Genomic DNA, 24,114 nt, shown 5'->3' on the forward strand with positions numbered 1-24,114 from the left:
CCTATAAAATAATAAGTCCAAATAAAACAAAGCTTTTTGAATGAATTTCGAGTACGTAGAGAATTGTCGGCTATTTAAGCGTTTTTTACGTGAATTATCGAAAACTTAGGAAGGCAGTTTAAGCAATATTTCTATTCTAAAACACCTAATTGTTTATGCAATTCTAAATTTTTTTGGTTTAAGCTTTTATGGCGTCATATTACGCACAACTATATAGCGTTGCATAACGTGAGAGGAGCGAGTTTGTGTGAGTGCGAGTTTATGTTGAGTGAGGGCTGTATAGGTTGTATGGGTTGTATGGGGTGGTCTATAGAGTGCCATTTGCTAGCGAGTACTAACGAGTTTATGTCAACATGTTTGTATGTACATAAAGTGTATATGAATAATATCCATAGTATTCGTTACAGAAATTAGTGTGTAAGCATGTTATAAAACTATGTAGCAAAAAGAGTTAAGAGTTAAGATTTGTTGTAAAGTTGTTAGTATTTGAAAAGACTCACGTGTTTCTGAATCAGAGATGACTTATTTGTATGCGAAAAATGTTTTAGTTTAGAGTTTTGTAATTGCAACAATTGCATACGCTAAATTTAATGTGGCTTTGGGCGCGCCTTATCAGCCAAGTGTAGTTGTTAAAGGATCAAGTTTTCGCTTGAGTTGATTTAGCAATTTATACACGTTCAAAAAAAAATAATTGCGATTAGACAATTTCTACTTTCTTTTTATGTTGAGAACAATGCAAGTATACGTTAGATTTTATTTTTTTTCTAAATCTTTTTGATTTGACTCTTAAAAGTACGTATTTAAAATTGTAAGAATCGCGCCACGCCAATTGCTAAACCAATAAGTTGTATTAATGATGGCATCAGAGGTGTATTTCCGTCGCCTGGGCGTATTAGTATGAGGAAGGCGTTAAAGAGAGAAAGAAAAGTTAATAAAAAGAAGAAGAGGAAGAAGCAAGTAGCACACAACAAACAATTGAAAATGGTTTATTTTGGTTTAATTTGAAAATTGAAATAGAAAGACACAAAGATGAGAATGAAAAGGAATTATTCAATTGATGAGTTTGAAGAAGACCAGCATGAGCGAGTGATAGAAGAGAAAATGGGTAAAAAGAATAGAAACAATGGTTTTGTGAATAAATCTTGAAGTAAAATATAGACGGAAGATTTATTTGGACTGATAAAATTCGATTAAATTGACTATGAGTTTACAAACACACATACATACTCGTAAATAAATTTTTGTAATTGTACTAGTCTTTACATCCTTATATTTTTCTCAACAGCCCTCAATAATTCACCAGTTAAGTGGTCTATTTAAAGGCGCTTATCTACTATGAGGTGACATTTGTATTTCGAACAGTACAAATATGCCTACCCTACTTATATCAATAAATAAGAATTAATCTTTAAGATCTAATTTTGGAGGTAAATTTCATTCTTTCCATTGTTTATAAAAATGTCCCTAAAACAATCATGTATTTAGATTTAAAAGAAATCAAGCAACTACACAATGACATATACGTATCAATTGGTACTAAAGTAATAGTATTTTCTGTGAAGTAGCCGGTATCCTCAGTGGAAAAAGCTTAAAAGATTGACTGAGCAAAAAAGAAAGTACGAAGTAAATTAGTTTTCGAAATATCTCGCACCCTTTTCATGTTTATCGACAACTTGACAAATTTCATTAGGGATTTTACTTTGCTTGGAAGTTAATTTCCAAACTTCCAAACTTAGAGGTAGCTAGTCGAACAAAACTATACCAGCTGTTCAAAGATATACTATTTTTAACGCATCCGCAATTGCGTTGCGCTTCTTTCTTTGGCAGAGCAATAAATATAAAGTTATTTATAATACAAATTTTTACTGTTATATATCATTCAAGCCATTCATGGTAGGAAACTGCTCTAAAAGCTTAAATTTTATGATAGATGGACAATAACCAAACTTATGTATATTTATGTACATGGACAAGTGATGAAGTATACATAATTAATAATGTAATTTCGTGAAAAATGCTTCAAAATTTTTTTATAAAAGTGCAGTGCGAATATGCAAGTTCAGTGTATAAAGATTTGTTTAGACCCATATAACAAACTAAATACAAAAATGACATGTGGCACTTTATTTATTTCTCATTTTTGTTCAACCAGTTTTCTTTCAAGCATTAAGCATAGATTGTTAGGTTATGTGGTCGGACTCAAATTCATTCTTCGATGCATGATGTTAAATTAATGACTTGTTCCATGTCTCTTTTTGTATCTAGCACGCTATAAATATTCATTCGTTTCTTTATGAACCATTTTAATGATCTTTATTGTTTATATTTAAATAAAGTATTTAAGTTGTTTACGATTATTGTTGATGAACAATTCATTAACATCTGTTTAGTCTATAAGCAATGTATTGTAAGTAATATTTATAGATTAAGATTTAATATTGTTATTTATAAGGCAGAAAACTATTTTAGCATATTTAAATTGTGTCGTCAGGTTCAAGTTTGATTGTGAAACAATTTAATAAATACGAACTTAGCTAAAAGTAAAGTGAAATTATATAGATATTAAAAAAATATTTCCACTTTAGGAGAGTAAAAGAACGCAGGTGGAAAATAAGGGGAAGTTTAGTTCAATTAAATATATATGTGTTATAATATAAGTAGAGAGGTTTATTTAGATATAATTTCGTTTGATTTCTTATGCATTCGAAAAATGTAGTATATGTATGTAACAGTATTCATTTGAATATGAAAACAGTTAAATTTTGAGTATGTGAAAACAATTCGAAAGGACTTTATTAAATTACTTTTGAAAATGTATGTTAAAAACTGAGTTTTGAAAATATTATATTTTTAATATTTAATTTTTATAAAGTTTCTTATTAGTAATTTTAATAGTAAAAATGCATACTATACTACAGTTATGAAATTAGTTGTATTTCGAAATGAATATATTTGAACAAAATCCATTAATTTCCATCTGTCTTGTTAAGTACCGAATCATTGGTCGGAAATCAACTGAAATTGCAAACTTAAGAAGAAGAAAACTTAAAATTAAATAAAAGTAAATAAGAAAAAAATGAACTGAACCGTTCGACTCACTCACGACTCACAGTGCAATTCGTCACTATCATCACCGGGACCACAGTTTTTGACGCCATCGCAACGTAGTTTGTCGGAAATGCAGTAGCCCACATCGCATTGGAAGTGGTATGTTGATTCACAAAGCAGTCCAATGGACGGTGGTCCAGGACCAGAGTCTTGTATTTCAGTCCATACAATGCGGAAGCCCTGCAAAACAGCGAATTCAAATAATTATAAAAATATCTATTTAATTTGAAGAACTTCAATCAACATATAATTATGTTGAAGTAACGTTAAGTTATTAGAGTGGCTAACGAAGGAAAAAACAAAAATAAACGTTAACTTCGTTTCCACTGGAGCTAAAATATCCTTCACATATAAAAAAAAAGGTTTCCATATAATAATTTGATTGTCATTGTTCAGTTTGCATGGCAGCTTTATGCTATAGTAGTCCGATCTAGAAAATTTTCTTAAATATTGTATTATTGCAGTGCCTTAGAACATAATCGTGAAGATTTCTTGTCAAGTAATTGATCGTTTAATTTGTGTTCCAGATATACAAGTATGATGTAGTGGTCCGATATCGGTGGTTTCAGCCAATGAGCAGCTTCTTGGGGAGAAAAGAACGTGTGCAAATTTTCAGAGCGATATCTCAAAATCTGACAGACTAGCTCTCGTATATACACACAGACGGACATGGCTACATCATATCAGCGCGTTACGTTGATCATATATATGTATATATTTTATAGGGCCTTCAGAGTTTCCTTCTGGGTGTTACAAATATCGTGACAAACTTAATATACAATGTTCAGGGTATAAAAAAGCAAACTGTAAGATACGTCGACAAATGAAAATTCTATAATTTAAATTTACTTACCGGAGCACCAACGGTTTTGTCGCTGGTTGTGAAACTGATACGAGCAGTTTGTCCAGTAGAAATATAATACCACTGTTCGATAAGTGGCTTTTCACCACACAATTCCAATGGCGGTTGATCAGAATCGACATTGACCCAAAGTCGCAAAACAGCAGCAGGACAGCCACGATCTGTTGTCAATGATATAAACGAAGCAGATTTATAGCAGTGAAGACTATATTTAGAACAGCGCTCTTGTTACTCACTTGCTGGATCGCCTTCGATGGAGAAGTGCTCAAAATTAATTGATAACTTATAACCCGGCCGTGCTGTCATTATCCAATTGCATGCCATCGAAGCCATACCACGACTGGGTGCCTTATAACCTGCTGGGTAGTTGGGAGAAGTGATAATACCCGAGTCCTGACCTGAGAAGTTGCCACCGCATTCAGCCACATCGGTGCGAGGAGATTCGAAAAAGTAGCGCGCTTTGAAACCACTAGCTACGTTCTCTTGATCCGTATGCAATGTGATGCGCAGACCCACCGCACCCCTTGGGCTCTCAACGGGGCCGGGTGCTGTCAAACCACAGTAGCGACCAAGAAAACGATCGTTGTTATCACGATAAACAACATACATTTCCAGCCAGTCTTCAAAGCAAGCGCTAGAACTGCATAGACATAGAATGTATAATAGTATTGAAGAATATTAGTTGAGGGCTTTGAAATTAAGTTAAATTAAGTAAAACGCTATCCTTTACCCATAAGCTCCAGCCGTTGCATTTGAGTTACCATCCGCTTTAACTTTAAAATGATCGAAAACGATCGTGACCTGCTCATTCGGTTCACCTAGAAATAGATACGAACAATTCGTGTCCGATGGGTAGTTGGATGGATAGCGAGGACTGTTTAGTTCGCCACGTTTCTTTGAACTGCTCACATATGTGAAGCTACACGTGCCATCGGGTGCAGCTGTACCAGGTATTTTATATTCAGTTTCAAAGATGTATTTACCCTTGAAACCGCGACCCTGTAGCTCACCCGAACTGAATACCATTGCCAAGCGTGGTCCATCGCTAAGAACTCGTTGCGTTTCATTGCCACATAACTCATAATCAAATTTGTCATAGGCATCGGCCGTTTCCTGACCCTTCAGATAGATTTTAAGATAACCGTCTGTGCAATTGGATCTATGGATATGAAAAATTTTTACTGTTGAGTGGTAGGCGTTGAGTTTACTTTAACCTATCTAGTTACTTACTCGCTTTTATCCTTGTGCTCTACCTTGGGTATGTTGAAAGCTGAGAACTCCAGACGTACACGTTCCAGATGCTGAGCATCTTGCATGCCGTAAATAAAGTACCTTGTGGTGTGAGGAGAAATAAAATTTGTTTTACTGCAGTTTAATCAAGATAGAAAGCCTAAAGTTCAAACGACATGGGTTTAATATTCTCAGCTATACTTTTTAAGATAATATATTGCGATAATATAATATAAATACTTTTAGTTATAAAATAATAGTCGTTCATTGGTACTTACCTACAAACAGTTTTCGGTATATATGGATAGGGATAATTTGGTGAGAGCACAAAACCCGTTGATTCCTTTCTCGATAATATCTTTTGATCACATTCGGAGCCACGTATGTGAATGCCATCATTTTCACCTAATTTTTCATAATTTTGTTTGTAGTTGTTTCGTAATATATGCCGATTAGATTTTTTGACGAGCGAAGCATTGTTGTTGCATTTTAGTGTAGTTATTAGTGAGAAAAGGTGATTAGGGGAATTTTGGAAACAAAGTGGAAGAGAGATCAGTTATTAGGTATATAATTGAGATCCAATAAATTGTTGTACGATTTTTATATAAATTTAATATATTGAGTAATTTCTAATTAAAGCAAATATAGGTAGTGTTAGTAATAGGTTCTTTGTGGATACTCAAATGCACCAAAAATCTACGTTGCTTGCGCATGATCTACAATCACATACAGTCAGCTAAAAATGTTCTCGTATCAAAGTACTCTGATTTGTTTAAAATTGTGTGTAGAGATGCAGTAACTCGAAAGAAACATGCTTATATGTAATATTATTATATTTGAATGTTTTCTTCAAGTTACTGCAGTTTATTTTGGAACGTAATGCATCTGCTCGCAATGCAAGTAAATAATTGAGTTGAAAATATGGAAATACTTTCCTGTGATTTAACAGATGAATTGACTGTAAAAGATAGAAGTTTTTTCGGGACAACGATAATTTTCTTAAGAAATTTTTGAAAAAAAGATATAAAGCTCTTTTATCTTTTGGAAATTCCTAACTGTATTCAATACTAAAAGCAGCATTTTCTGATTATTTGGTCATTCCATACTGGTGACTGATAGACTTTTATATGAAGTAATAATACCATTATATTAAAAAAGTCAACTAGACTGTAGTTAATTATCTATTACCGTTCTAAATCGATTACACAATTGCTAAATGTTGAAGACTTCTTCAAACTAATCCTATTTTTAATCTCGTAATCATCCACAATCTTATCAACAAACCAAAAATTATGCAAGTTTAGGTGCGCTTTACAGTTTGACGAACATTAATGGTTACGAATTACTTACGTATAAAATCTAATTTAACAAAACTTTCGCTAAATTCATAAATTCCTTTAAAGCCACGATTTTGTGTATTCGCTGTTCTTGGCAATGTATAAAAATGAACAAAAAGGCTCGATTCGCTTGAGTATAAAACTAAATTCCTTTGCTGTCCGCAATATGTACCAATTAATGCTGACGAATTATCGGGACCATCATACACTTTGACATAGTCAAATGGGCAGCTGTTGAGTAGACAGACAGTTTCAATTAGCATTACCCAATTCAGTATACAAACATACATACAATGAGCATAATGGAGCGCTAATGCTGCATATGCATGTTTGTAACTAAATTAGTTTGTTCAGCATTCAGAGGTACTCACTGTGGTCCACCAAAAAATAGATCAAAATCTCGAAATTCTAATCTAACTCTTTGATTCGATTCGCCGAGGAATTGATATGTACATGACATATCCTTTGGATAGGCACCCGGATAGGTTGGCGATATTAGTGCCCCAGTTTTATTTATACTCATGCTAGGCGTAATGGTGTAGGAACATGGTGAACCCGCTATTGGTATACCAATTTCATATTCAGCTGAGAGAACGAACAATTATAATACATTTTATTAAACAGTTTAATTAGTTTACGGTATGCATATGCTTGCATATTGTTTAATTTTAACCGAAAGTACTCACATGCATTTATAAATCTATAAGTTCCTTCGAATAAATCGGGTGTTGATACATTTTTATTGGTAAAAAATGAGATGGCTATAGCTCGATACATGGAGATACGTCGTCGCGGCGGTATTGTACCACAATATCGTCCGCCAAACGGTGAATTTATTAGTTCAGCTGGATCTGACGACTGCACTTCCGAATATATATCCATGTACTCGTGAACACAGCTAAAAAATGCAAAAGAGTTCTTGTCTTGTAGCTAACGATATTTAAAAATTGTGTACTAAAAAATGAGAATAATGCTTTCTATCGTTCATATAGGGTATGTATGAGAGTAAATGTAGATCTGATTTTAGATTTATATTTTTGCAATATTATTGTATTTATATAACATGACGCAACTTCAAATATGACTACACAATTTTCACAGAGAAATCTAAGGGGCACAAAGATTGCACATAGTTTTATCACCTGCTGATAAAACGAAATAGAGAAAAAAGGAGAAATCGCGAACAAAATTTCGGAAGAACCGCTTATCTTTTGGGAGCGTTACAATTTCATGCTTTCTCTCGCTTTTAGTCAGTCAGGTTTCAGAAGTAACAGGACACATTTAGTTTTACAGCATACCCTCTAAGATGTATTATACTAAACCTCCAAAAGAACATTCTTGATTTATATTTCTCGTAGAGAAATTAAATACCTTGATATTTCTATTGAACTTGTTTTGCAATTGCTAATGAAGTGAATGCATTACAAGTGTTGGACTGAACTTAACTGTAAGTAATCATTTGTCAAAAATTTAAGAACCTAGACATTTGTATGAGATAAAAGCTGTATTCGATAGACAGCTGTACTAGATGTTTAAACAAACGGGCGCAACCCTGCGCTAACGTGTCTTTTGACGCATGAGCATTGTGTTGCGATCCAATCTTTGTTGGAAAATGTATTCTTTCTTCGTCAAAAAACGTTTTAGTTTGTTTTCTATAAGCAATAAGTGATGTGCAAAATATAATAATAACTTTTTAATACATCAATAAAGAGAATGTCAATAATTTGTACTTACGCTGGTAATTCACCGACGGCGGAACCGCTGAAAATGAAAAATGAAAGAAATAATAATTTAAAAGTTAATTTTCATTTCATTTTCGTAATTAAATCTGAATTATTTAACCAAAATTCGTCCGGATTCTGCCAGTGATATTCGAACTATTCACTGTTATGCAAATTAGCGGCGAGTAATTACATTTAAATTTTTGCATTCCTTCATTACTTACTCTGGTGGACTTCCTCTTAAATTAAACGCTGTAAAAAGTACTTCGACACGTTGCCCGGGTCCTGCTAGGAAAGTGTACAAGCACTGACGCGAATGGTTCTTGTGATTGTGCAGCAGCGGCGCGGTGAATGTGCCATTCTGTGGGCCGCCAATACGTGAAACGAATGTCTGGTCGCATTCTGTGGCAAGAAAAATGCACAAATGCAAAAGTGAAATGTAAATCCAACGGTAATCAATGGAATGGAAAAATATTATATGTATTGTATGTGAAATGGTGGAATGGAAAATTGGAAACGCGTTAATCAAACTCAAGAATTTTTACGCTCACTCGTGTAGATTAGTTTTTAATGAAGATAAAATGCAACAAAGTAAAAGTCTCTTACATACATATGGTATATATATTATATATGGTATATACATACATACATATATGTTAAAGTGTAGTTTTGTAAGCTTATAGACACCTCTTTCTTAAGAAAACTGCTACGTGACTACAGAATCTAAGCCGCAATATACAACAGTCAGCATCAAAACGAATAACAAGAACAACAACTAAGATCAGCAGCATCGTATATAAGTGTTAAAGGGGTCTGTTGTTTCCTCTGGGTAACGGCAAGTGTGTTCACATTCATAAAAAAATAAAGGTGTTGGTGGATGTGTGAGTGTAGTGTTTAATATGGTGGAGTAGCCATTTGTTTTCATTTATCTTTGTATTTGCATTTTCAATTGAGTTGGCACAAGATAACTTGAAATTGAAATCGTAAATCAGCATATGTAGCACTAGACGTACTCTACGCGCATGCACTTTTCGTTTCGAATCAACATAAACTTAAATACATTCATACAAACACCAATCTGCTACGATATGTATTCATAGGATACATGAAACTCATTGGCAGTTCATTGCAATCCATTAATAATCGATACTTGAAAGGAACGAAAGAAACACTTAGAAATGCAACTGAAAAGAAACACAACCTACTTGGCGGTTTTGTTGGTCTCGGCAGACTTTCCAAGTAAGCCACAACGGGTATCCAAGGATGCGCCGCCGGATTTGGACCACCGCTAGCTCTTAATTCAGAAGCAGCAACTGCCGGGATAGACAAAAAGCAAATACAAATATACGTTCATACTTTTGCAGGACTATAGGCACATACATATAAAGAAATTGTAAAATGATGAGTATTTGCAATTGCAATGCAGTGAATATTTGAAGATTATAGCGAATATTTGCTAAGAATATGTAAGGGTGTTCGAAACAAAAGGTCCTGTGTTTATAAGTATTTGCAGTGTTTCAGAAAACTTTTTATTATTTCGCGTTAGTTGATATTTGAGAACAACCGTTTTGTGGTCTTTACATTATACTATATGTGTACAAAAATATTTTTGCTGTTAACATTTCGGTTGAAAGAGTTGTACGATTTATTTCATAAGCCAAGTTTTTTCGTTTTCATTTGAGTATATTTAAAAGTTTTTGAAAGCTTGATTGTAAATTTTTTTGTTTTACTTGCTATAACGTATGTTAAAGTGTTATATCCACTTGCTAGTTTCGTAACATCGCTTTTGAATTTTCTTTTAAATGTAAATGTTCTCCGAAAATGTATAATTGATTCGGCAAACTTTAAAGGCGAAACGGTTGGATAAATCGACTGAAAATTTTCACACGAAATTCTCATATATATTTATTTGCCTGATAATGATAGAAGAAATAAGATTTTTTATAGATAGATTTTTAAGCCATTTTGAAGTGTCATTTTTTTTGCAAACACCGACTAGCTTTTAGGAAGCCGCCGCACTTTCAAAAATCAAAATAAAATCAGTACTTGTATTCATTTATAGTTATAACACATCTTTTGCTTATTGGATTTGAGAAAAAATTTTTAAATTAATCATCGATAATGAAAGTAAATAAAATTCTGTAAATGTGCATTGCTTTTATTTATTTATTAAATTAAAAGCGTTACCAAAAAAAAAACAAAACACTAAACATAGATAACCCCTTAATATACCTAAACAATGTATATGTTTTAATTTTGTCTAAGGTACGAACATGGAATTAACGCTATTTACATATCTTTAAAAAACTCAGAAGTAAATTTTGTTAAAAATATTCGATATTCAAATCACGCTATAGTGAAAACTTATGAATGTTGCTATATATTTTGCATTTTCTTCATATCAACGTTCTTTGATATACAAGCATCTATACATACATAATATGCAATCAAACTTATTTCGCGTACATCTAAATGTGAATATGAAATTCTATTCCTTTGCTTGCAATAAATCGAATTTCAGTGTACAAATGCACATGGAAATCAAATCGAATAAAGTCATATGCATAAATAAATATAATGTTAATATATTTTTATATGGAAAGTGCTGGCATATATCTGAAAATATGTATGTGCAACTATCAAAGTACTATATATGTATGTGTGAGTCTGACAAACTAATGACAAAGTAAATAGTGCATCAATTGCTTCAAACAATTCGTTTTAAATTTTATGGAATATGTACAAATACAAATTAAGCTTATCCTATTAACCTATTTATAACATTACATACTTATTCTGACTAATTCATTCTATTTTTGGTTGATTTAAACCATAAAAAGGTTTTTATTTAACCCCCGATACCCCGATCGTTCTAAGTATCATTTATTTCACATAGAGAGTGTCAAGCTCAGCTGGCTATCTTAACTTGTTTATCATCTTCTTCTTTGGCTTACTTGTGTTAAGTGCAAAAGTTTAAGAGCTTGAGTTACTTGGCAAAAAAAAAAATGTGTCAAAATGATTAATCATACCTTTACGATGGGCGCCGCATCTGTTCAAATAGATTGAGAATGCTTAAGGCATGATTTAATTGCTTTTTTTTAGGTAATCCATCGAAGAGGTTTTGATATTTATTAATAAGCTCTTTAATTTTTACGTAACATACTTCTTTCATGATTGTGATTCACAATATTTGGTTATCAGGGGGAACTAGAGGAGGTATATTGAAAAATATAGCTGAATATAGCCGTCGAGTATTTTCAGACCGACATATAAAAAGTGGGAACTAAATCGTCCCCGGGATTCAATAATATTCTTGTACTTTAGTAGGTTTAATATCTAATATATCGTAAATTACTAAAGCTGTGCTAATAAAACTCAGTGAGAAAACTGCGTTTTGAAATCACATGATATAATTTGGAAATGGAGGATTAATTGGCACTTCCACCTCCATATATTGGTTATGTTACATAGTCTTTATAATAAGGGTTTTATCTATCCTATATCGCATTTTATAACAATGGTATTTGTTGACTAATGTAACAGGAGACTTTGGTTGCTTGCGTTCTGAAAATGTTCTTTCTCTATAGCGACACTTTTACAATAGCAGTATGATCAAAGATAATATGGGGCAGATTATTGTTTTTCGTCACAGACACCTCGTTTATGTGGCGAATGTAAAATAACCCCGAAATATTTTGTGACAAAATGTACTTTCAGTAAATCGTTGATTGCATAGTTCAACAGCAGTTAATCCATAAATTAGTAAACTTCGCTTATTAAAAATGTTATTATGCAAATTCGCAAATAAGGTCACACAAACATAAACTTTTTCGGACGAGTTTCACATACTAATGCGCACAAATGTCCGAGAACATTCGCTCATCCTGAACTCACAAGCTTTTCTGCTTGCATTCACCTCCGCTGACTGAGTTAAGCACTATTTGGCGCATTAACGGTCATAAATTTTATACAGACTTTTATTGTTGTACTTTTTGTAATCTCAGTTGTGCATTACATCCACACACAATACACCCACACACTAACGACATGACAACTTTTCCACAATTACCAGAAGTTTGCGGCATTTCAAGTTATTTTTATACTTGGCTTGAATTGTCATTAAGCGAAACGTCGGCACATTTTCATAAAAACTATGGCGGTATATACAATTTATCCAACGAATACTTAATTATATGGAGTTATTTTTTTTTATGAGCATCTTTTCATTTATACCTATGTATACATTGATCATGTGACTCACGAGCGTAGTTGGCTGCTCTTTATAAACAAAAGTTAGTTAAAGGTAGGTTGAACAAAAGCTGTAGTAAATTGTTATTAAATTTATTTGGTTTTGCTTTTTTAACAGTTCTGATTGATGAAACATTATACTTTAAAACTATGTATTTTCGATCAGCTGGGCTGAAAAGTTTATACCGTTTTTATGAGAGGGATCCATCTGAATGTATAAGTATATATTTTGTTAGTTGGACTCAACCTTGAAAATATCCGTGTATTCGTGCGCCGAAGACTACTTTGTGAAGAAAGTTTTAGTTTTTTTGAACAACATACGTAGATAAAAAGGAATTTTTATTTATGATGGAAAAAGCACTGCTGATACGAAAATGTGGTGTGATGGGTATTGTTTAAACTCTGTACTAAGCAAAGCAACCACTCATAAGTGATTTTGTATGCCATACAGGTCAGATGAACACCGAATATGATGAACTTCAAACCAAAATAAAAAAAATTTTGCATGACCGTAAAATGAAATCAATCAAAACAACTGACACTCTAATGATATGATGAAAATAATATTTGGGTATGCGAAAGCTATGTGCAAAGTGGATGCTGTTCGTGTTCACAATCGATCGCATCAATGTGTCACAAACCCATTTTCTATGGTTGAAACTCTCCGAATCTGCCCCGCAGTAACTGTGTTCTTGTATAGAAGGATATTTTGTATGTGAGTAATCTTAGAATTTTCTTTTATAAAACTTTCAACTGCTGATACCTTTGTAGTATACTTGGTATACAAATGTAATTTTCGCCTTTCATAGAACGATAAGCATAAAAGAGTATAAGTAACAATTTCCCGCCTTGAAGAAATATTTCCTTTTAATGTATGTATGTGTAAGTATATATTAGATATAGAAGATTTTTTTTTTATATATGCTTAAGCTTTTCTATTGCTTTGTTGCATTAAATTTTCATTAAGCATTGTCTATTATTTATTGAAATTTTAGCATGTTCACTAAATAAGTAATTGAACTTACGATTTATTAGCGAAAATTCATTTTTCATACCTGCAATGAAACAGAAAAAAAACATTATATTAGTGCAATAGAATAGACAATTTAAAAAATATCAAATTATTTATTTTTTATTAAACATTTTAACTTGTTTATAACTGGCGTCATTCGGATATTTTATGATTAATGGCTTTTAGCAAACGAGAATGATGCCCATGTCTAAATAAGACAATGAATTCTACACCGAATTTGATGATTGATTGATCATTTTAGTATGTAATCGGAAATAGAATACTTTATTATTTTATAGAAAATTTACCACATTTTCAAAAGTCAAAAAAATTTTAAAATTCTTGTGCTAATGATAATCGCGCTTGATGTTTTCTTAGCAAATTCCAAAATATCATCAAAGCCAAAAAATTAAGCAAGTCCCATCTTTGCCTTTTTAATGTTAAAACGTCACATATACTTATTCTTAGAAATATATAAGAAGAAGGTAAATTGTTGAAAGTATAAGTAACAGTGAACCTCTTACCAATATACACTAAATTAAGAATAAATTACGAAAGTGTACAAAAGATGTTTAGCCGATTTTATGGAGATGTTGTATGTTATATCTTTTGGTATACACTTTTATAACCTTTTTTGATTATATTTAGCAGGAAAAATGATGGCTCATAAAATTGGTAAATACTTCTATATAAACACACTCTTTCTTAAATAACACAACACCTGAGGTAAGAAATAAATGTGATTGAATATTATTTTTCCAATTTGCACCTGATTACGATGTCATTCAATTTTATTAAACAAAAGAAGATATCTTAAGTAACCTTCTATTAAAGTAATATGAAAAAGTGCATCCTCTAAATCGTTTAGTGGATTGTTTGTGATACGGTCTCAATCAATACATTTATACCAAACGAATCGCTTCTAAAGAAAAATTGTTTGAGCAGTTCAACTTTCCACAAATTTCTACAAATATAATATTCAGTATTATACATATTTCCGTATTGAATAAAAAAAGAAAAAAAAACGTTAACTTTGGTTGCACCAAAGCTATAATACCCTTCACAAACACAACGGCCCCTTACAAGAACTTGATTCCAATCATTCAATTTGTATTGCAGCTATATGATATACTGATCTGATCTGAACTATTTCTTCGGAGAATACATTGTTGCCTCAGAAGATAGCACATGCCAAATTTCGTGAGTATCCCTCGTCAAATAAAAAGTTTCCCATACAAGTACTTGATTCCGATTGTTCTGTTTGTATGGCAGCTATATGAAAAAGTGGTCCGATATCGGGCGTTCCGACAAATGAGCAGACCCTGTTCAGGGTATAAAAAGTATGTATATTATTGTCAAAGTCCTATCTTTTGGATTCGAACTTAATTTTTTTTAGAAATTTTTTAAGCAAGAACGTTGATATTTCATACCATATGCTAAGTATTGTCTTATCACATTTACTAGACTATACATTCGATGTTTAGAGTGGAGAGAAAAAAACTTCCTATGCCAATACAATTACATAGAGTATACTATAACTTGCAGTACGTACTGTATAGTAAATCAGTACCCTCAAGCAGCATAAATTAGCTAAAACGGATTATAAGTTTTCCGAAAATATTCGTAATTACTTATTAATTTCCTTGTGTGTTTACAAAATTAGTTTTGTTGATTTGAAAATCAAAATTTGTGAATTGCGCAGGCAAATGCATAATCGAATGATGATTAAACCGCCGACTCGAAGTCTGATATTTCGTAGAAATCAAATTATGAACTTGTACAAATTAGTTGAGTAATGAGAGTTGGTAGAAGGGGCTAAGGTGTTAATAACTGTGTACAACAGGAAAGCATCTGTATAAGCACATTTATAAACTTGTGTTTACCACATAGCACAGCTAACAAGTGATGGCTGTCTGGTCGTGAGCTGATCGCGCTGCTATGCGGCTCGCTATATTGTATTATTTTCCATAACTCAACAACCTGTTGGCATAAAACCAACTTTTAGAACAGGGATTTGCAAGCTCATAAATACATAACTGGCAGGTATGAATTGAGGCTGTACGACGTACTCGTATGGACACGTACTTGCCCGAGGTGTTTGTGCAGTTGATTAAAAGCTTAAATTGAGCAATTTCCTGTCATTAATGGCTTGTTGACACATCGAAATGCAACAGCGTTACATACATGGAAATATATTAAAAAATAGTAAGTATACATATTTTTCATAATACTAAGCATTTAATTACATATTTAAACAATTTTATACCGCATTACTTGTATCTATAAATATAAGAGGAAAAAATTGATACAATGCTGACAAAAGTCATTTAAAGCAATTGGTTTTTATGAATGAATTATGTAAGTTTTTGTATTGTATTAGCGGTCTAACAGGAAAAGATTTGTCCAATTCTGCGCTAATTGAACATACATTTCTGTTTGAATATTTTGAATAATATATTCTGTATTTCTTCTTTAAATGTGTTATATGTTCTATGTTACCAAACAAAAGAAGTTTATAGGATATTGATCACCTTCCAAAAATTTAATAGACAAAAATGCTTAAATGCGAAAAAATAAACGACAAATAGAAGGAAATGCAATTTGCTGCTGTCAAAACTTCAGTAAAAATTAATTTCATTACCATTGCAGGGTGTATCACACAATCGAACAAATAAACCGACGGGTCGCTTAAAATAAGTACTATGAGAAAATTTAATCAACTGCTCCATTGCGGATATTGTACCAAACATTTTAGACAATATCTTTTGCTGAGTTGTAATATTTGTTTACAATTGTTTACATTTTTTTTTAGACTTTTTATAAAGGAAATCGTTATTACTTTTTCCCTTTTTCTAATTGAGTTTTTAATTAGATATACTGGACACATGTTACTTATACGCCACGTAATATGAGTATGTGTAGAACCGTACTATTATTTCACTTTATGCTAGTAAATTGTATCAACAATGATTTTAAATTGACAACACATTTTTAATTGAATTTCATGTCATAAATAACTTAGTTCATTTTTCTAAGTACTACAAATGCGGGTAAAAAGACCCACAATAAAATGTATTGTTCATTTGTGTATACTGACGAATGGGGGGATGCATACAATCACAACTAAAAATGTGGAAACTATGTGTGCCATCGCTAATATAAAGGCACACTCCATTTCAAAATTGAATTGAATTGAACTCTAAGGTAACGCACAGTTATATAATAATTATCAAATATATGTGTGCTAAATAAGTTGACGGATTAACCTCTCAATTTATACACTTGATTTATGTGGTTTAAAATGTTTTGTACACCCTGAACAGAGAATTTTGGCCTAATGAGCTGAGTTGATTTAGACAAGATATCTTCACAAAATTTAGCATGGATTATTGGCCCAGATTACGCTACAATATCTAAAGAAATTTTTAAGATCGGACTTCTAAAACATATAGCTGTCAAACAAGTACAAACTGAACTATCAAAATCAAGTTATTGTGTGGAATCTTTTGTATTATTGAGGGGTATTGTAGCTTCGGTGCAACCGAAGTTAACATTTTTTCTTATTTTTCGGATTTTTTTGATCAATCTACAATTGAAACAACTCTTTATGTCGCCCCGGCTTAAACTTCACTTTTATTTGCAAATTGGTCGCATATCGAACACTACCATTTAAGTTTTTAAAATAAAATTAATTGTTGAATTTAAACATCCTGTTATATATTACTCATACGAACCATTGCTCCAATGCCATACTTTCAATTATTATTTTTTTAATTCTCTGTGACTTTATTGTTAATGAAAATTTTTTGTTTTCGAAGAAAATGTGTCTCATCCCGTCACCGTTTCTGTGAGTGAAATATGCACAACAGGAAAATAGAGCATAAACATTTAAAGCCACCAACCTCACACAACAATACAGAAATTATAGAATTTCTCAAAAAAAAAATCAATAAAAATAAAAGTAAAATTATGTGAATGCGAATAAATATTTATTATTTCAAGAGTTAATATAATTTAGTGCTTAGTAATGAGCATTTCGTTATTACTGCTCACAAGTGAATGCAGAGAATGCTGCTCATACGCAGTGGTGACATTAATTGAAAAAGCGCCCGCCTTTGGATTTGCGTTACAGTGGAAACCTTTATTTATTTATATATATAGAATTTCTACATACACACACATGAATGTATGTGCTTGTTGGCATAAGGAACTAGCGAAAAGAAGTTAGTCAAAAAGAAATTCTTCTCAATTTGTTACGCATTTTTAATGGCCGCAAGGGAGGAATACGACAAGCATTTTCTGCTTTCTTCTTTATATTATATAAGTAAAGCCTGTTTACCGGCGTTTTCCTGTTTTTGTGATTTCATTTGTTTATTCTGTTAATTTCTTTGTGTGGCAAAATAGCAATTCTCAAAAGATGTGAAACGTTGGAAATTTTCTCAAGAAGTATAAGACTAATGATGGCCGCCTCATTGATGCGCCTCGTCACTTTCACTTTTTGATGCTATAAAAAGTCATTTAGCGGCGTTTTCGTCAAACTAAATGAAAAAGTTTATTGTTTGGTGAATACACATGCATATAAACGCACATTTCCATACACAAATGTGAAACATAAATGACCGAAATTCAAGACGTCGCAAATATTCAATTTCTTAATACATATACGCTTGTATCTATGTGGATGTACACTGAGTTATATGCTTTTATATATCTAAATATGTATTTATATTTATACATTTAACCTGATGTTGCTACAACCACTGGCAATTTTTTATGGAAGCGAAGTTTGTATATATACGAGTCATGTATATGTCATGTCGTCCACCGAGATGAAGGCTACACAACAAAGGAATGTGAAAAATTAAGAGCGAAGAGAAACTAAAGGCCAGAGTAGAGCCTAAAATTCAAACTCAAACTCATGCCTATTAGTATTATATTATATAAGGAAACGATTTTCCTGGTATAAATATATCAAACTCTTATTTAACAAACAAATATGCCAAATATTATATATACCCATACATTATTATTTTGCTCAGTTTTAGTGAGGTGAATAGCCCGTTGATTACTGATTTCACAGTTTTTCTATATGTTCTCAGTGGGGTTGAGATCGGGAGATTGCAGCGGCCAGTCTAAAACAAACCGGTCCATTATTTTATTTATTCTATAAATAGGTCCAATCCCGTGTTCAGAGAAACAGCCCCAGACCATAACATTACCGCACAATACTTAGAATTGAGTCTCACGCCTTATGTCATTCGAATCTTTAATATTAAATATTGATTCGTTTGAGAATAAAATTGCATTTCATTTCTGAATGCTCCAATAGAGATGAGCTGTCGCACATTCTAATCTGGTATTTCTATTTTTTGCTCAAATAAAAGGCTTTCTAGTTGAACGCCGACAGAACAATCCGGTCTTAACAGCTCGTCTTCTAATTGTTCGTGAATTATTTCTGAAGGTAATGATTCAATCTCCAAAGATATGTTTAGATCGGTTTGCTATAGCATATAGCTGACTTACAAATTGAACAATCACACAAGTGCTTGTATAAAGATATCTCTTCCAATGAAAAGGTTGTCCATTCAAGCACTTGATTCCGATCATTCAGTTTGTATGGCAACTAAATGCTCTAGTTGTCCAATATTGGCGGTTCCGACAAATGAGCAGCTTCTTGGTGAGAAAAGGATTTCAGATCGATATCTTAAATACTGACGGACTAGTTCGCGTATATATAGACAGACAGATGGATATTGCTAAAGCGACTCAGCTTCGCCATGCTGATCATTTATGTATATATTTTATAGGGTCTCCGATGTTTTCATTTGGGTGTTACAAACATCGTGACAAACTTAATATATCCTGTTCAGGGTTTAAAAAAGATGAACTTGGAAAATAACGAACACCATTTTCATGTACATACGTTTCCAATTGGTTAAATAATTTGCACAACTATTTAAATAGTTCTTAATTACACACTTAACAACTCAGATGTCCTTTAAGAATTTACAAAAAGCTATGCAAAAACAATAAAAACAACATAAATAACGCAAGCAGGAAATGTGTGAGAAGTAAATATTTACATTTGCTGCTGCAAAAACCATTTTTACAAAAAAAATTAAGACTCAAAATAAACTGCACACTGGTGTATATTATATAACTATATTTAAACATGATTTGGCGGATGCTCACAACAGCGAATATGCATATACATATAATATATTTATGTATATCGGAAAGTTTGTCTGTGGTTACGCGCCGGTGAAGCTCACCTCCATTCAGGCACTCACACCACTGCATTGTGTCTATGTAATCACTCCGGTGTATTTATTTAGTAAAAGGCGAAAATTGAAAACGGTTCGTTTACTTTTTCACTTCAGCTTGGCCACAAAGATGAGAAAGCACTTACTAAGCACCTGACATACAGATAAAAGCTCATTCATATGCAAATCGTAATTCTAACTATGTATGTGTATGTGCGTGTTTATTTTGAATACATTTGTTGGAGCGTGTAGTGATGTGGCTTTGCGCAAATGCCCACTATGTTAACATGTGAGATAATCTTACTGCGCAAACGAGTAAATGACTTTATTTAAATATTTTCGCAACTCTTAGTGGTTCGAATAAATACTGCTGTACTCAAGCTCAGATAAATATATTGTATATTTGCATTTACATGGAAAGCTATATATGTACATAAGCTGGAAGCTGCTGTGTGATAAAATTTAAATATTAACGGGATTTATACTAATTCTTTGCCTATGTGTAGTACGTAAATAAGCTTTGATAAAAGTTTCGAAAATAAAGTGGGTGAAAAAATGTATTTCTAAAAAACATAAATCAGTTGATGTATGCACAAGTTATGGCGTGTTGTAGTTATTTCGAAGCGACTGAAGTTTTTAAAATTTTTTAATAAGCATGAACCCGTGTCGAAGCTGTTGGTTGCTACATTGGAACTCATATTAAATCATTGTATTCTATAGGTAAATTTTTTCTGTTAAGGTATAAACCAGTTTAACCGTTTTTTCCGGGGTTTTACTCTTGTTTTCAAAACTGCAGATACAACTGGTGGCCTAATCTAGTACTCATCACTTCGTCAATATACTGAAACTGACTTTATTAATCACGGCCCAAAATGTTTTTTTGGTGTAAAATTGCACTCTTAATCTTTCGTTTTAATTTTTCTGAAGTGCCTACTTCTTTGCTTAGTTAAATTGCCATTAAATTCCTTAAATTCCACCAACTTCTAATTTGGTTTTCCTTTTCGTTACAAGTTCTTTTCTTTACCTGCTTATGTTTACTCTTTTGTTACTATTTATTCCGAAAGCTTTTGAGTAATTATACGACACGAAGTATTCTTCGAAATGGAAGTATTAATGTAGGTCGTACCTACATGGCTTATCAAAGGAAATAAGGTTTGATAGAAAATTTCATTGTTTTGTGAAAATATATTCAACATTGAGACAGTGGAAGAGAGAGATAGAGAGAGCAGAAGTAATATTGATATATTACTAACTAAACAAGTTAACCGTCGTATACTATCATTGGGTTCATCTGAGTGATTGAACTTCTGGGATATTAAAGTCATTGTTTAGCGCGTCGCACGTGGAAATAATTGAATAAGGTAAAGCAAAGCTTGGCGCTTCATTGGATTTGTTACGCAATAATTTATTTAAGTTGTCTCGCTGTGATTATTTATATTGTATAAAATGGCCTTTGAGTGTTTGGTACCGGCTTGCTGATGTCAATAAGGATAACTTAGCTCGGAGAAAGTTGTCCATTTATTTGTTTTTATTAAATTGGGGGGTTGGTACAATATAATAGAAGAAAAAATTGGTTGAGCCCTTGTGAATTACATGACTCATAGGCAGGCATTTTAAGATTTATGTTATCTGGCAGAAATGTGTTTGCACTTTGGTATTAGTGAGAGTTCAAAAACCTTATAAATAACTGTACAAAAATATGTCGACGGTCTTTACTTAACTCCACTTTAGTATGTGTATATGTAGACAAATATATATTTTCGCGTAGAAATATGTAACTTAATATATTCTTACAAAAATGAGATTATGTGGCGCCGTATAAGAGAGCTTTTGTCTAACACAAAAATATAATATCAACTAATAATAGCTTAAAAATTGTAGGTTTAAGTATACTGAATTTATGATGCCACTTTTAAGGCATAGGCAAAAGCATAGTAAATTTCGTTATGCATTTCGCATATGATTCTGACTGTTTATAAAAGTTTCGAACTAGTTTCTGACGTCTGTTACTGAAATATGAATTTCAAACTTTTTCCAATGGAACAAAATATGCCAGAAGTTGTGTGGTTTTCAGTGCAAATGCAAAACCATATTTTATGCATGCGATATGCAGTAAAGTGAAAACCATAGCGGCTTGTCAGCATTTTATACGGAGATAAAAAATTTTTCGCGCTGTGGTTGCACAAAATTTGGACAAATGCCAAAAATTTATCAGAAATATTTAACTGAAAATCGTGAACTAAGTAGCCTCTATGGTATGCACTTCGCTAAACGAAAAGCGCCATACGGAAATTAGTTTGATACCCAACAAAGGCTTGTATTAAAGAGCCATAATGTTTTCATACAAATTTCAAACTAAACTTATAAATTAATATGTTTAATTTTATAAAATTGTTGCTATACATTTTTTAATATAAATATTAATGTAAATTTAGAAAAAAAAAACGTATAAGAAAGTTTGTTTGTTTGAGTTAAAAAATAAACGAACCCTCTTGGCACGCACTGGCTCTTATGAAAATAAATAAAATATCCGAATCACTAATTATCAATCTTGGTTTATTTATTAAAAATAAATATATTTTTAAAAAACTAAAAAACACGCATAATACAAATATTTTCCGGTCAATATTTCTATCAGTTTATATAAAGAATTATTTTTCACTTTTTGGTTTAAAATGGTTTAAAAGCGTGTACTTTAGGTTTTTAAACCATACTTATTATTTAGCCACACACAGTTTTTTCACTTTCTTAAGGATGATTTTGAGTAAATTTGTTATTCAAGTGACAGCATGTATCGCTGATGCTTTACCTGCATGGCTTTAGGGGCATTTTTGGATAGTACATGCTTGATACCTTTTAGCTGCATAGTTTTATAGTCGTTGTACGATTTCGCCCATTTTCACTATGTGTGATAGGAATGGTTGGGTAACATCACATACCAAATTTGGTTGAAATTAGTTCGACAGTTCCTGAGATGTTGAATTTCACCTAAAGGTTGGTGATGCCATTTTAAAATTTTTACACCTCCTCCCACAAAGCTCTTCCCTACCATCTTGTTTGTGAAATTTAATGCTTATGACGCTTTTATTTCATGAGTTATCGCACTTTTAGTGTTAGTAGTCAACATAACCGTTATATAATATGAGGAGTGGGAGTGGTTATTATTTGATTTTACCCCTTTTCACAGCGTATGAAAAAGTGCTAAAAGGGCTTTCTCTCAGCAAATTTGGTTGAGTTAGCTTTGGCAGTTTGGAAACTATATATATTAAACCATTTAGGGGGCGGGGTTACGCCCACCTTTAAAACAATGCAAAACTGGGAAGCTGAATACTACCTCAATCTATACCGACGAGTTCGGCAGTCTTACCTACCTACCTATCTTAAATTTTCTGAATTCTACACAATTATGACTCGTAGTCCAAGCACCTTACCATACTCGGCTCGTTTAATAAAATAAAGTACAATAGCTGAAATATTCTATTCTATTCCTCGACCCTCTGGCGGCCAGGTGCGATGCAGCAATCGTTTTTCAATAACACAAATTCCAAATAATAATTGTATATCTATATTTATCATGTGTGATAGTTTCATAAAGAAAGATTTGTACATACTTTAAAAGTGTACAAGTATAACTTAAATCTTTAGTACAATTATCCTACTTTGGGTTTATTGCAAGCAGATGACATCAAGATTGAAGAAGTTACCTAAAATTGTTAATGTTAAACATATCTAATATGACTAATAACTATAAACTATTTAATTATTTAGTACATGCATATAGCATATGTATGCATGTACATATATGTTTTCAATGACTTCGGCTGGACTCATGCTTTATTTAACAAAAAAAACATTCTTACATGACATTGTGCCGAAACGTGACGCAAATCAGTCGATTATTTTCAATGATCGAAGACATAAAACTAAAATATCAATAAAATTACCACCATATATACCAGGTTATATTAAATCATCTATGCTATAAGAGCAAAGTCGAATCGAGTCGTATGTACTAGTACATACATATTATTCATATCAGACTAGGTCTACATAATATGAAGTGAATGAGCAGTCGAGTGTTAGCAGGTAATACACTTGACTGCGCTCAAAGGATGCTGTCGAACGGATTACGTTCGGCATTATGTAAATGTGCATGTGGGAGCGTATATACATAAATATGCATATAACTTGTACGAGTATAAGCACAATAGCAAATCTTCTAATACGCGCAATACAAACATGGCTTATATAAATATTTAAAGTTGTATTTTCACATAGAATTACATTTTGTTTGCTTCTTTGATGATTGCAATTTACGCTGATAAATTCATGA

At 32.3% G+C, this 24,114-nt stretch overlaps 2 protein-coding genes across 14 annotated transcripts in view; one reads left to right on the plus strand and one right to left on the minus strand.

The window, feature by feature from the left end:
• Positions 1-24,114, minus strand: part of LOC106614604 (CUB and sushi domain-containing protein 3) — a 100,309-nt gene that overhangs the window by 7,435 nt on the left and 68,760 nt on the right. For 3 of the 13 annotated variants that reach the window (XR_004977854.2, XM_036369419.2, XM_036369416.2), the window contains exons 5-16: positions 9,464-9,571; positions 8,483-8,660; positions 8,272-8,298; positions 7,224-7,435; positions 6,909-7,122; positions 6,551-6,768; positions 5,479-5,605; positions 5,201-5,302; positions 4,701-5,129; positions 4,207-4,610; positions 3,962-4,131; positions 3,111-3,288 (exon numbers count right to left, since the gene is read on the minus strand). Coding sequence is in view for 5 of the 13 variants with exons in the window: in XM_036369419.2 (XP_036225312.2) it covers positions 3,111-3,288; positions 3,962-4,131; positions 4,207-4,610; positions 4,701-5,129; positions 5,201-5,302; positions 5,479-5,605; positions 6,551-6,768; positions 6,909-7,122; positions 7,224-7,435; positions 8,272-8,298; positions 8,483-8,660; positions 9,464-9,571 (2,367 nt within the window). In the remaining 8 variants the exon portion in view is untranslated. Of the gene's footprint in view, positions 1-500; positions 884-2,908; positions 3,029-3,099; positions 3,289-3,961; positions 4,132-4,206; positions 4,611-4,700; positions 5,130-5,200; positions 5,303-5,478; positions 5,606-6,550; positions 6,769-6,908; positions 7,123-7,223; positions 7,436-8,271; positions 8,299-8,482; positions 8,661-9,463; positions 9,572-13,531; positions 13,562-24,114 lie in introns of all 13 variants that reach the window. The other 10 variants (XR_004977858.2, XR_011394865.1, XR_011394867.1 and 7 more) reach the window with 9 other exon arrangements.
• Positions 7,806-24,114, plus strand: part of LOC106614605 (ATPase H(+)-transporting accessory protein 2) — a 74,207-nt gene continuing 57,898 nt past the window's right edge. Inside the window, exon 1 of the mRNA XM_070105761.1 lies at positions 7,806-7,984. The gene's annotated coding sequence lies outside the window, so the exon portion shown is untranslated. The remainder of the gene's footprint in view (positions 7,985-24,114) is intronic.

The sequence above is a fragment of the Bactrocera oleae genome, chromosome 2 (genome assembly GCF_042242935.1).
Source record: "Bactrocera oleae isolate idBacOlea1 chromosome 2, idBacOlea1, whole genome shotgun sequence".
Classification (NCBI taxonomy): domain Eukaryota; kingdom Metazoa; phylum Arthropoda; class Insecta; order Diptera; family Tephritidae; genus Bactrocera; species Bactrocera oleae.